Source organism: Apus apus, chromosome 4 (assembly GCF_020740795.1).
Source record: "Apus apus isolate bApuApu2 chromosome 4, bApuApu2.pri.cur, whole genome shotgun sequence".
NCBI classification, from domain to species: domain Eukaryota; kingdom Metazoa; phylum Chordata; class Aves; order Apodiformes; family Apodidae; genus Apus; species Apus apus.
Genome location: NC_067285.1, coordinates 40463610 through 40476689, shown reverse-complemented (window position 1 = coordinate 40476689; position 13080 = coordinate 40463610). Strand labels below are relative to the sequence as shown.

At 43.3% G+C, this 13080-nt stretch overlaps 2 protein-coding genes across 2 annotated transcripts; both read left to right on the top strand.

Annotated features, from left to right (window-relative positions):
• The first annotated feature begins 2881 nt into the window (after positions 1–2881).
• LOC127384181 (interleukin-8-like) lies at positions 2882–4840 on the top strand. The gene is made up of 4 exons (XM_051618264.1): positions 2882–2945; positions 3223–3358; positions 4139–4222; positions 4810–4840. The coding sequence occupies exons 1-4, from the start codon at positions 2882–2884 to the stop codon at positions 4838–4840; spliced, it is 315 nt and encodes a 104-aa protein (XP_051474224.1).
• A 3027-nt stretch (positions 4841–7867) lies between these two features.
• On the top strand, positions 7868–12283 carry LOC127384180 (interleukin-8-like). Its single transcript, XM_051618263.1, has 5 exons — positions 7868–7887; positions 8630–8736; positions 9517–9619; positions 11167–11250; positions 12208–12283. Exons 1-5 carry the CDS (start codon positions 7868–7870, stop codon positions 12281–12283), a joined length of 390 nt encoding a protein of 129 aa, XP_051474223.1.
• The last annotated feature ends 797 nt before the right edge of the window (positions 12284–13080 follow it).

Genomic DNA, 13080 nt, shown 5'->3' with positions numbered 1-13080 from the left:
ATTCTTGTGTGCCACATACTGCTGATAAGCCCATCATTTCTCAGAAATCTTATCATTTGATAGGTGTTAAGGCAGCCTGATAACAAGAAAATTGAAGCCTTCCAATAACTACATTTATGACCCTTATAACAAAGAAAGTGTTCATTCATCCGGAGGCTACCAGATATTGTTTCTGATACTCATATTTAAGGCTTAAGAAATATTTTCTTCAGCCAGAGACTCTATGCATTAGAAATTCAGCAGCTTTTAATTCACTTGCCTCATGGTTCTGCCCCTCTTACTCTGTTCTGGTGAGGCTGCACCTGTGTCCATCTCTGGAGCCCTCAGCACAGGAAAGATATGCAGCTGTTGGAGAGGGTGCAGAGAAGGGCCACAAAGATGATCGAAGGGCCACAAAGATGATCAAAGGGCTGGAGCACCTCTGCTCTGGAGACAGGCTGAGAGAGTTGGGGCTACTCAGCCCCAACTGTTCTGGAGAAGAGAAGGCTCCAGGGAGCCCTCAGAGCACCTTCTAGTACCTGAAGGGGCTCCAGGAAAGCTGGGGAGGGGCTTTTCACCAGAGAGGGCAGTGAAAGGACAAGAGGTAATGGTTTTAAACTGAAAAGAGGGGAGATTTAGGTTAGACATCAGGAAGAAATTCTTCACCATTAGGTAATGGAATAGGTTGCGCAGGGAGGTTGTGGCTGCCCCCTCCCTGGATATGTTTAAGGCCAGGTTGGATGAGGCTTGTGCAGCCTGGTCTGGTGGGAGGTGTCCCTGCTCTTAGCAGGGACTTCAAAACCTGATGATCCTGAAGGTTCCTTCCAGCTTTCACCATTGTATGATTCTATGATTCTATTTTTCCAAAACGAAATCCTAGCAGATAAATTGAAACAGCGGCTCCTCTCTCAGTCCCAACTCAGAATAGCTTACAAAAAACCACATGTGATCATTTATTTATGGTTCATCTTTTCTGACTTCTCTCTATAACCACAAAAGGAATTTTATCTTTGCTGGCTGCGGGTTTTTTGCAGGCAGTGTCTTCAGCTCACTGCCTCTTAAATCACAAGCCAGACAGGCTCAGACAACCCCACTGAGTTGTTCCCCCTTGCTGCACGTCAAGATTTGACTTAGTGTAATCGTTGCCCCATGTGATCGATGTAAGACACCTGAGCCCTTTCTTTATGTTTGAGTAGGCACATGCAAGAGCCACAAACATCTTATCTGTCTGGATCAAGACAGCAGAAATCATGCTTCCTTAAAACACAACCTGCAGTGGGTTTTATGCAAAGAAGACTAAGAGTAACACCTTCATTGTACAGCCAGTACAGAAGCTATCATTGAGTTAATGAAGTCTCAAACACACTTGATCTTTTCTTATGCATTCCCAGATACCTGCTGATGGCCATGGCTGAAGAGAATATACTCACTAGGCAGAGCTCTGGTTTGACACAGAAGGGCTGTAATTAAGTGCTTATGTGCTCACCTTATCTAATCCAGCTATGGTCACTGCAAGCTGAACATTTACAGGAAAAGCAGGTGTTTAATTCCATATCTACACATCTCACTAGGCTACTATTCAGAACACGTCTTCTAAGAATGTAAACTTAATTGCCTAACACTACAGATACTGATATAAATGGTAATATTTAGTGAATTTCAGCATACATTCACCTCTGTGTCCTTCCTGATGAGAACAATAACCTGTATTCATTCATATCGGGTCCTATGTATTGTCTCTTTCCCTGTTTCCATTACCTGGCAGAAGAACAATAATGGGATTCTTTAATGTTTAACTCAAGAAAGCCCACTTGTATTTTTAGTATTTATAAAAATTGTTAATTTTATTGTTAATTAAAAGGGTTGTACATCTCTAACTTCATCTGAATAATCCTCCTTCATGATCCCATCTTCCCTTTTCCTTTAATTTTATAAGGATCAGAATACATTTTCTCTTTACAGGGAAAAAAATCATGTTTGCAAAAGTGCCTCAATTTATTTCAGAAGCAGAATCCTGCAGCAGCTTTTAGAATTTTCCTCTGCCCAAATTCAAAGCAGCAAACAGTTAACAAGGTTTGGCTTCAGGAGCAACAGTCATCCTCAAAAAAAATTCCACCTGATCAGGCAAAGAAATTCAGCAATTCATGATACCACAAAAATATATTCCATACATTCTCAAGGATACTAAAAAGTCAGCCTGGGTCCTGTTGCTTATTTCAGTGATGCCAGGTTTTAATGTATCACCAAGTACTGTAAGTAATTCTGCAGAAGTTATATCAGCATATAAAGAAAGACTTGTTAACATGTAATTCCATGTAAGGTCAAGGAGAGCTCATCAAAATCCATTCTAGTATCTATCATTTCTACAGCGTGTTGAGTCCTACTTCTATCATGTCTTAAAATGGATAAGGGTCAAAGCCCAAACACACAGATGGAAAGTTGCAGATGGAATGTCTTCCACCAGAAATGGAAATATTCAAAGAGTGGCATAATAATGACAGCAAAAGTACCAAAGTACAGATGAGAATAATGACAAGACATAGAATGTTACAAAACCCCTATAGATCCCACACAGTTAAGTACAGAGCAATTTTGTACATAGTCTACGTTTTCATATTCCTTTCACTAACAAAGTGGGTTGTGTTAATGAAAAGCAATTTCATGATTATCTAGGGAAAGGGGCTTCCCCACTCACCTGTGACTCATGTCACAGCAGCATCTGACAGATTTGGAGTTTCCATTGGTATGACCCACCCATGAGGCTGGAGTGGGTGAGGGAGGCCAAGGCACTAGTATATAAGCAGGGCAGGTTCCCCAGCACAGCCACTGGCCACACTCGGGGCTGCAGGATCTCACCTCAGAACCAGACCCAGGCGACACAAGGAAGACACACTCTTGCATCATGACAGGCAAGGCTGTGGCAGCTGTCCTGATTCTTCTCCTGATCTCAGCTATTGGAACAAAAGGTAAAGAAATCCTTCCTAAAGCTCTCCTTACTAGTTGCTAGTGAAAATCATAGAATGGTGAAGGTTGGAAGGGACCTTAAAGATGATCAGGTTCCAACCTCCCTGCTATGAGCAGGAACACCTCCCACTAGACTAGAAAAATGCTGAAGGGTAACTTACTACTCTGTCTTACAAGTTCAGCAAGTAACTATTCCAATACTATAAGCAAAAAGAACATATTGTGCTTCCTGTGGAGCAGTGAAACAGTCACCTCTGCTTTCTCCTTCTCGTTCTACAGGCAAAGCCCTGCCCCGCTCAGCAGGTGAGCTGCGGTGCCTGTGCATAGGCACCCACTCCAAGTTCATCCATCCCAAGTTCATTAGTAACTTGAACCTCTTCCCGAGTGGACCTCACTGCGAGAACACTGAAGTCATGTAAGTGCTTTTGCAAAATCCTCCTGGTTACTTAACAAGAAGGAAATGTAAAGATGACCTAAGTGTTCTTTAAAAGATGCGACAAGCCACCAGGCACGGCTACTCAGAATGCAGAACTGCATTGCTTGTTGCTCTTACAAACAATATTCTACATGTTCTAAGTCACATGTTGTGCTTGCCATTTTCTGCTTTTCAAGCAACACGTACAATATTTCAACCTAAATCCACAGTCATCAGACAGCAAATAACTTCCTAGAACTCTGAATTCTACCAGTGTAAGAGAAGAGAGTTAAATGCATGGAGTCATGCTGAGCAAGTGATCAATACATCCACCTTAATGGCTAGGTAAAAACTATGATCCCATTATGATCACAAAGCTACCATTAGTATACAAACCATAGCATGTGCTCACAATTCCAGAACTCCTACTGGAACAAAATTTCTATGGACTGGGCAACGTAATTTCTGAATCAAGATGTAAAGATTTAGCCCCCTTCGGTTAAACACCATCACAAATCAAAAGCAAGCTGGAAGAAAAAGAAAGCAGAAATCCTGCAAAGAGTGCAGGTCCTGCAAAGGGTTTCATGCATTCAAACGAACACGTGAGAAGATACAAAACATTTTTTAAAACCCACAACCTTATGTTAGGCTACAGCCTCAACTGATACAGCTTAAAATAAAGGAGAAGGTGTTAAGTGTACACCTAGAATGGTATTATGAGAGAAAAGGGTTTGGAATTCCCTGAGTAAACCTTTTCCCTTCCTTTTCTCTCTGTTGCAGAGCTACCCTGACAGACGGCAGAGAGGTGTGCCTGGAGCCCACGGCTCCCTGGGTGAAGCTGGTCATCAAAACTATTCTGGACAAGTGAGTCCTTTGTCCTCAGTGAGCAGGGCTTACCAAAATTACTTGGATTCTGTACCCTCAGGCAGTTGCTACCATTTGTGCTCACTTCAGTGGGACAAACACCGTGATCGCCTTGAACTTTAATGACAGCAGTAGGTTCAATTGATCAGGGTGTCACACCCCCCACGGGAACGGCGGCCGCGTCTCTCAGAGGGCACAAGAATTTTGAAAACCTGCAGCTCAAGTGCTCAGAAAATCCAGGGATTAACCGACGGGTTTTCTCTTGCTGTCAATGGGAGAAAGCAAGAATCAGGTTCTCAAAACTAATGGCATCCAGATGGGGGGTGTGTGTGTGTTTAGGGAGAGGGGTGTAAATATCAGGCCCAAGAGGTGTGAAGTAGGACATCAAGCTAAGGAAGCCCTCAGTTATTGAGCACCTGTGAAGAGATCATGGTGCTCCAGTGTCCCTTGGCTTCAGGAACAGCTCTTAAGGGCCTTGGACACTGAAGCTCAAACCCTCAGTGGTTGATTTCAACGGGTTCCAGTGAATGATACCTGTTCCATGGACAAGTTCTAACTGTCTCCTTTTCCATTTTCTTTCTTTCTAGGAAAAATGACAAACCACCGACTGTGTCCTAAGACGAAGAGGAAAAATGTCCTAACTCTTCCAGGATCACAAAAATGTGAGAGACACTCATCCAGCTTCTGGCAGCTCACCTCTTCTTGCCTCCTACCGTTACCTACCTCTAACAGCATCTAAAGAGTCTGGATTCCCTGGTTCTCTCCCTGGTTGACAACAGTACTTTAGGTCTTTTAAAGAAGTCTCATTATGTAGGACAGAAGCCACTGACACTAGAAAAAGCTGTCAGAAAAAATGGCTTGTGAAAGGAGATGGAGATGATTCTGGAGTCATTTTTGCTGAACACAGCTGGATCAGTGCAGTGCACTCTCAGCAGAGCTTTCACTAAATAACACCTTCCCTTCTAGCTAACAGTTTAGGAAGAGATGAGTGGCTCCTTCTCTCCAGCAAAGCATGGATAGGGAGCATAACCTATACCTAAGGTCATCACCACTCACAGTGGGCAACTCACCAGGAGAAGGCAGCTTGCAAAATCAGGAAGCCAAAATTCTGAGACATCAGGTTTTGTGCCAACATTTCCAAGATACTCTTTATTGTGAATGAGTGTTGTGAAGGTATAAACATATATCTTCTAATGCCACCATGTGATTAGAAAAAAGCACTTTATTTATTTACATATTTATTTTAATGTCTTTACTTTTGCATAAGAAGGTAGTTCATCTTAAATATTTATTTCTTTATGTATTTACTTATGCATTTATTTATTTATTTATTTGAAGTGTTTCTGCTTATGTACCTAATAAATGGTTGTTGAAATATTTTCACTTGAATGTTGTGTGTTATTAATTTCCTCATTGCAACACAGAACTGAAAAAGGGGATGCATTTTCTTTCAATTTGTCTCATGAAGTGGGTTCTCAGAGGGACACGGGGTGGCTGAGTTGTGTGGGGCAGCTAATGACAACAAGAAATTCTTGCCTCTGGTGAGTGCAGATGGTTTCCAACGTGAGAAATTCTTAAAATTATCTACTTTCTTCCTCTTCTCTTGCCAGACTCAGGGTTTCCAGGAGTCTGGGTGAAAAAATTCCCAGAAAGAAACTAATGAACAAATAATGGTAAGTGACAGAAGTTCTGAGGTTATAGCAGTGGTGGTGCTCAGCATGGAAGCTGAGAATCTGGCAATGAACAAGGCTTTTCACTACCTTAAATAAGCAGGGAAACCTGATAAACATTAAGGACTAGCCCTAGTTCCATTGAGTAGGGAGGACTACATCAGGGGAAGTCCTAAGAAACAGAACTCCAGTTGTACAGCCACGCACCTGCCTGGGACACGGCGATTGACAGAGAAATGGCTGGAATATGTGCAGCAAACCCTGGAGAAAATGGGAATGTTGAGCAAATGCCTTGATATTTGTTCTTCTTTGGTCTTTTCCAACAAGAAACCACTCCGCATTCTACACAAATAGCTCATGTTTGTACATGGTGCAAGATGAAAAGGGAATTTTTGGCACTGTTTGAACAAGCTCTTGTGCGAGATGACAAGGATTCCACCCACACTTTGCTCCTATTCCCATCCCATGGAACTGCATTACACAACCTGCTAGACCTCATCCTCAGAATGTAAAGGAGATAAATCATGGAATCACAGAATGTCTTGGGTTGGAAAGGACCTCTAAAGGCCATCTAGTCCAGCCCCCCTACAAGAAGCAGGGACATCTCACACTAGACCAGATTGCTCAGAGCCCCATCAAGCCTGACCTTGAATGTCTTCAGGGATGGGGCCTCCACCACTTCTCCAGGCAACCCATTACAGTGATCCACCACCCTCATAGTAAAGAACTTTTTCCTCATGTCCAACCTCAATCTACCCTTCTCTAGCTTGAAACCATCACCCATTATCCTATCATGGTCACATACCCTGTGACCAGCTCTTCCCCAGCCTTCTTATAGGCCCTTTTCAGGTGTTGCAAGGTTGCTGTAAGGTCCCCCCAGAGTCTTCTCTTCTCCAGGCTGAACAACCTGTCAAGAGGAGCATGTCCAGAGGACACCAGGTCCACTGGAACACCTCTCTTATGAGGACAGGCTGAGGAAGCTGGGGTTCACAGAATCACAGAATCTTAGGGGTTGGAAGGGAACCGGAAAAATCATCCAGTCCAACCCTCCTGCCAGAGCAGGGTCACCCAGAGCACATCACACAGGATCCAAGTGGGTTTGGAATGTCTCCAGAGAAGGAGACTCCACAGCCTCTCTGGGCAGCCTGTCCCAGGGCTCTGTCACTCTCACAGGAAAGAAGTTTTTTCTGATGTTTATGTGGAACCTCCCATGTTACAGTTTGCACCCACTGCCCCTTGTCCTGTCACTGGATATCACTGAACAAAGCCTGGCTCCATCCTCCTGACACTCCCCCTTAACATATTTGTAAACATGGATGAGGTCACCCCTCAGTCTCCTCTTCTCCAAGCTCAAGAGACCCAGCTCAGCCTTTCCTCATCAGGGAGATGTTCCACTCCCTTCATCATCTCTGTGGCTCTGCCCTGGACTCTTTCAAGCAGTTCCCTCTCCTTCTTAAACTGAGGGGCCCAGAACTGGACACAATATTCCAGATGTGGCCTCACCAGGGCAGAACAGAGGGGGAGGAGAACCTCTCTTGACCTACTAACCACCCCCTTTCTAATGCACCCCAGGATGCCATTGGCCTTCTTGGCCACAAGGGCACATTGCTGGCTCATGGTCATCCTCCTGTCTACCAGGACCCCCAGGTCCCTTTCTCCTACACTGCTCTCCAGCAGCTCAGCCCCCAGCCTGTACTGGTCCATGGGCTTGTTCTTCCCCAGATGCAAAGACTCTGCACTTGCCCTCGTTGCATTTCATCAAGTTTCTCCCCTCCCAACTCTCCAGCCTGTCCAGGTCTCTCTGAATGGCAGCACAGCCTTCTGCTGTGTCAGCCACTCCTCCCAGTTTAGTGTCATCAGCCAATTTGCTGAGGGCACACTCTGTTCCCTCATCCAGGTCGTTGATTAAAATACTGAATAGTACCAGTAAAAAGACGTGTTTATCTTCTGTTTTAAACACCTATGATTATCCTACATGCATGAGGTGAAAAACAAGTAACTTCTTAAGTGGTTATTGAATCAGGTGTTTCTACAACTCTTATTGTCAGATACTTTCTCTATTCATATTCTGATCAAACAACATTTTCAGAAGAGCTTAAGTCACTTAGGTGACAATGCCTCAGTCATTTTAAGCTCACTGTTTCCTGTTGAATGACTAGATCTAAATCCCTTTAGCCAAACTGATTATGACAAAATCCTTTCAGAGAACAATAGAAACTAGCTATGTCTTGCCTTTGGAAGACACTGGCTAAATAAAGTTATTAGAGTCATAGCAAAATACGGTCCCTACCATTGGGGTGAAAAGTTCCCATAATTAAGTTGGGTAAAAGTTTTTGCACGAGGCATTTCAAGTCAATGCAAAGAGCTGAACAGAAATTCTACACTCGGGGGGAAGTCTCTTTGTTTTGGGTTGGGAGGGATGCCTGGCAATGCTGTATTGATTTCCAAGTGCAAGCTTAGCATTGTTGCTTAAAACTAATATCCCATGAAGAAGTGCAAACAGCAAGTGATGAATAATACTCACAATTTAAAGAGGTAATTAAAAATACACAGCAGCAGAAGCTAGGAAATTCTGAAGTGCCACGGAATGGACCGTGCAGAGCTTTGGATTTTTTATGCAACACTCTCATACCAGGAAACCTGTGTGTACAGAAGCCCCCCACCTGGAGTGCACTTGGTGGGCTCGTGGGCTGCTGGGAGAGCACCTTGCCACATAAAAACCTGGTGTGAAACACAGCCAGCAAGCAGGACAGCTGCCAAGGAGAAACTTCTGCACAGCAACAAATGGCAAATCTGCTGCTGGTGCTTTGGTTCTCTATCTGGTCTTCATGGCAGGGTCAGAAGGTAGGAAAATGATTTCTTAGAACTGACATAACCTAAATATACATACGTAAATGCATCTTGAACTTATGAACTTATGAACGTTGACTTTTTGCAAGAGATGTGCATCTTCTATAGACTGGCATTCAAGAAGAAACAGTCTCATTGGTATTGTCATCTGCCAGGATGCTGCAGCAGTTGCTGAGAGTGAAATACGCTTCTGACAGGAAATGAGTTTATTCCTATCCCATAATGTTTGTCTCCACTAGATTTTAAGAAATGTATCTATAAAGACAGGACCTTTAATCTAAACATGTCAACACATCTCTTTTCCAAGTGACCATCCTCCATTATTTGTACTTTTCTTCTTGGCAGGCAGGTTGATGATGGTGCTTCCTCAAAGCACAAATTATGCAGTTTGCAGAAGATAATGCAGAACAGGCACAGATGATCATGGAAGAAACCAGTAAACAATATGTGGACATAATTAATAACATTAACCTACTTTGTTCAAGTGGTGTAATTTAGGTGTAAAATCTGGCCAGGCACAAATGCAGTATGAAAACATCTAAGTATTTTCACTTAGAGATCTGAGTTCAACTTCAAATGCTTTTGCATAATAACAGCTCTAAAAATGTAACTGCTGCTGTTGTGCAGACCCAGTCAATTTTATCTCAAAGTCTTCAGCAAATCAGAGTGTCTGAATAACAAGAATAAGGCTGACAGAAGGGAATACACTTTGCTTCATATGAGTGAATAATGGAATTGCTCACTTACCTAAACATAGCTTATTGTTGTTCTACAGTAAGGCCCTGGCCAAGACAGAGGAAAGAGGCTTCCAGTGCCTGTGCATGAGGACTAGGTCCAAATTCATCCCTCCCCAAGGCTATTCAGAATGGGAGGTTATGTGGGAATCATGTGAGCACTTGTACAAAACAGCATCTTGCTTCAATAGGAGGAAGTAACTCAGCATTTCACACCCTGGTTACTGACTTTCTTCAGGTGGAATTATATACCCCTTGCAAAGCCTCAAAGACACTAAGAATGAGGTATTAGGCCTTCTATCCAAAGGAATGAACCAATTTCTTGCCAATGTTAGAGGCTACTTCCAGGCAGAATTTTAAAAGTCTCTCTATGTTAATTATGACCATAAGAGGGGAGGATCAGATTCCCATAACGCCTTCAGGGCACAATTAATAATTTAGGCAATGAAGAATCAATAAAAGATATATCTTGATCCCAGTGACATGAATTCAAACAATTTCCACTAGCTTGATCTGCATGTAGCAAAATTTGAAATGCTGTGAGTTATTCCAAGAGGTCTTGGAGCAAGTCCAGAGAAGGGCCGCAAAGATGATCAAAGGGCTGGAGCAGCTCTGCTCTGGAGACAGGCTGGGAGAGTTGGGGTGTTCAGCCTGGAGAGAAGGCTCCAGGGAGACCTTAGAGCACCTTCCAGGGCCTGAAGGGGCTGCAGGAAAGCTGGGGAAGGACTTTTCACCAGAGAGGGCAGTGAGAGGATATGGGGCAATGGTTTTAAAATGGAAGAGGGCAGACTTAGGTTGGACTTCAAGAAGAAATTCTTTACTGTGAGGGTGGTGAGACAATGACACAGGTTGTCCAGGGAGGTTGTTGATGCCCCCTCCATGGAGGTGTTTGAGGGCAGATTGGATGGGGCTTGGAGCAACCTGATCTGGTGGGAGGTGTCCCTGCCCATACAGGGGGGTTGAAACCTGATGATCTTCTAGGTCCCTTCCAACCCAAACCATTCTATGATTCCCAATGCCAGAACTGCATAACGAGCAGTTCCTGTGGGAGAAGTGTGGAACGTAAATTCCAAAATCCAAGTGGGTACAGAGTAAATGGTATGCTTCATTTAAAATCACATCAGGAACTATTCACATGAATAGGATCAATGTGTTCCTGTAAACAGAAGGGAACTTCTGGGTTTTTATGCTTTCACTAGAGTTTCATAAGCAAATAATATTTGTACAATCATACCCTCTGTGCAGCATTGCGTGCCACCCAGTTCCACCTCACTAAGAACTGGTAATTTCAGCCACCTTTGATTTAAAGAGGAAAAAAAAAAAAGTTCCCAAGCTAATTAAGTTCCTGAAAGATCTCCTAAACTATGACCAGACAGAGAACAGAAACAACTAAAAAATCCATTAGGCTCATTAAAGAGATTGCATCACAGGCGCCTATACTGATATTGTTCATTTAAAAAAAACCAGCCCAACCCAACTTTCAATGCCCAAGTGTTGAAAAAGTATAGGGAAATAATTTTCCCCTTGTTCTCTCAGAAATGCTACCTGGAAAATATCAAAACAGGTTAATCAACAAAAGTCTGTACCATGTCCTCCAGGTTCCTAACTAACCAATAGCTAAGATGAATGTCAAAACATGACAGTTGGAGGGATCCACCTGGCCTCACCTTCTGCATTTGTTCCTTGGCAGAGCTCCTCTGAAACGCTGCAGACAAGTGTGTTTGGAACCCACTGCTCCCTGTGTCCAGCTCACTGTAAAGGCTATTTTGGCCAGGTAAATTGTCTTATTTACTAGACCAGCTCCAGCTAAAAGCTATTTTTAGAAGGCGTATTTTAATTTCTTGGCATGAAAATGTTCCCCCTCTTCAAGCATTAGTAATCCTTTCCAATACTTCTCTCTAAATCTGCATTTATCAATGCCTGGGGGTTAAAATACTCTCCTAGTTTTGGAAGATCTGTCATAAAGGATAAGAGACTGGGTGCTGTTTAGCCTTGAGAAGGCTAAGAGGGGACCTTGTTAATGTCTACAAATACCTGAAGGGTGGATGTCAAGAATGAGCCAGTCTCTTTGCAGGGGTGCCCTGTGATAGGACAAGGGAAAAAGGCACCAAGTGACAACACAGGAAGCTACAACACCTCAAATGAGGAAGAACTTCTTTACTGTGAAGGTGATAGAGCCCTGGGACAGGCTGCCCAGAGAGGTTGTGGAGTCTCTTTCTCTGGAGTCTTTAAAGACCTGTCTGGACACGTTCCTGTGTGACCTGCCCTGGGTGTTCCTGCTGCAGCAGGGGGGTTGGACGCTTCAGTCTTCAGAGGTCCCTTCCAACCCCTGTGAACCTATGATTCTATGATTCTATGAAACATTCCCTGTGTGTTGAGCCACGCAAAAGGCCACAGGTATGATGCACCCAAACATCTGCTGAAGAGACAGCACAGGCTGGGTACATACCTGACACTTCCAAAATCAAGCTCTAAGAGACTGACTTCCTCTCTCTGGGTATCATTCAGATGTACAGCCTGCATTTCTAAGCTATTGGCTTCCACTGCTGTAACTGGGGACAATCCTGTAAACAGGATTTCTTTGTCTTTGCACATGTGTCAATTGGTTGATGCAGCAAAAATAGGTCATATACAACTTCTGAGCACCTATTGCTCTCCCTGTAGCTTGTATTAATGGCAATTGCTTCATTAATAAATGCCTGAATTTACTTTATGCTTCATGTATTTACAGGGCCAGAGACGACATTAAGTCAACAATCAAAGAAAAGTCAAGGAAAAATACATCTTGGAGTTTTTCGAGGAAATGAAACAAGAACAAACAGTTGCTGATGGGAATGGCAAGGAACAGACTGCTACATGATTACATCTGATTATACTTTTTCCCAAAATGCTTGCTGATTCTACTTAGTTCCTTTGCTGTGTCTATCTCTAAAACTCTATCTGTGATGGATCAAGGAGTTCAAGCTAAATGAATGTGGTTTAGTGCTGTAAGGACAAGAATAAACAAGAGGAAATTAGTTACCCTTAAATGGTCTTACTAAAGTAGAAATAGAAAGGATACGATTAGTAAACACATGAATGAACATACAATAAGGAAGAGTGTGTAGCTTTGCAGGAGGTCTTTCACACACTTGTTACAGTTCTTTGAAAGTGACAACAAGCCCATGGATGTGGAAGGTCTCACAGATACAGTCAAATTGCCTTTCTGAAAGCCTTTCACAACTCCCACCAACAGGTCAGCAAGTTTGTGTGCAACAGCTTTTGTGCAAAACAGATCTCATTTATAACACTAAATGCTGTATTTTTATTAAAGATTCAGATGTTCATGTTTTTGCACTTCCTCCACAGGCAGGCTGTCTACCTACGTTCACTGGAGTGATCTTGAAAACCTCTCCATCTCTGCGCTTACCCTGTGTCTTCACTGGCAGGAAGTGTCGGGGCTGACACCCACCAGGCTGCACTGTCTGGACTTCAGCAGGCAAGAAGATACCAGCTCTGGAGCCCCCAACACAAGAAGGAGGTGGATCTGTTGGAGCATGTCCAGAGGAGGGCCACAAAAATGGTCTAAGGGCTGGAGCAGCTCTCTTATGAAGACAGCCTGAGG

Coding starts and splice junctions, on each gene's coding strand:
- LOC127384181 (XM_051618264.1), top strand. CDS start 2,882: ATGACAGGCAAGGCTGTGGCAGCTGTCCTGATTCTTCTCCTGATCTCA. Junction 2,946..3,222: donor CTCAGCTATTGGAACAAAAG/GTAAAGAAATCC, acceptor CTCGTTCTACAG/GCAAAGCCCTGCCCCGCTCA. Junction 4,223..4,809: donor ATCAAAACTATTCTGGACAA/GTGAGTCCTTTG, acceptor CTTTCTTTCTAG/GAAAAATGACAAACCACCGA.
- LOC127384180 (XM_051618263.1), top strand. CDS start 7,868: ATGCATGAGGTGAAAAACAA. Junction 9,620..11,166: donor TATTCAGAATGGGAGGTTAT/GTGGGAATCATG, acceptor GTTCCTTGGCAG/AGCTCCTCTGAAACGCTGCA. Junction 11,251..12,207: donor GTAAAGGCTATTTTGGCCAG/GTAAATTGTCTT, acceptor ATGTATTTACAG/GGCCAGAGACGACATTAAGT.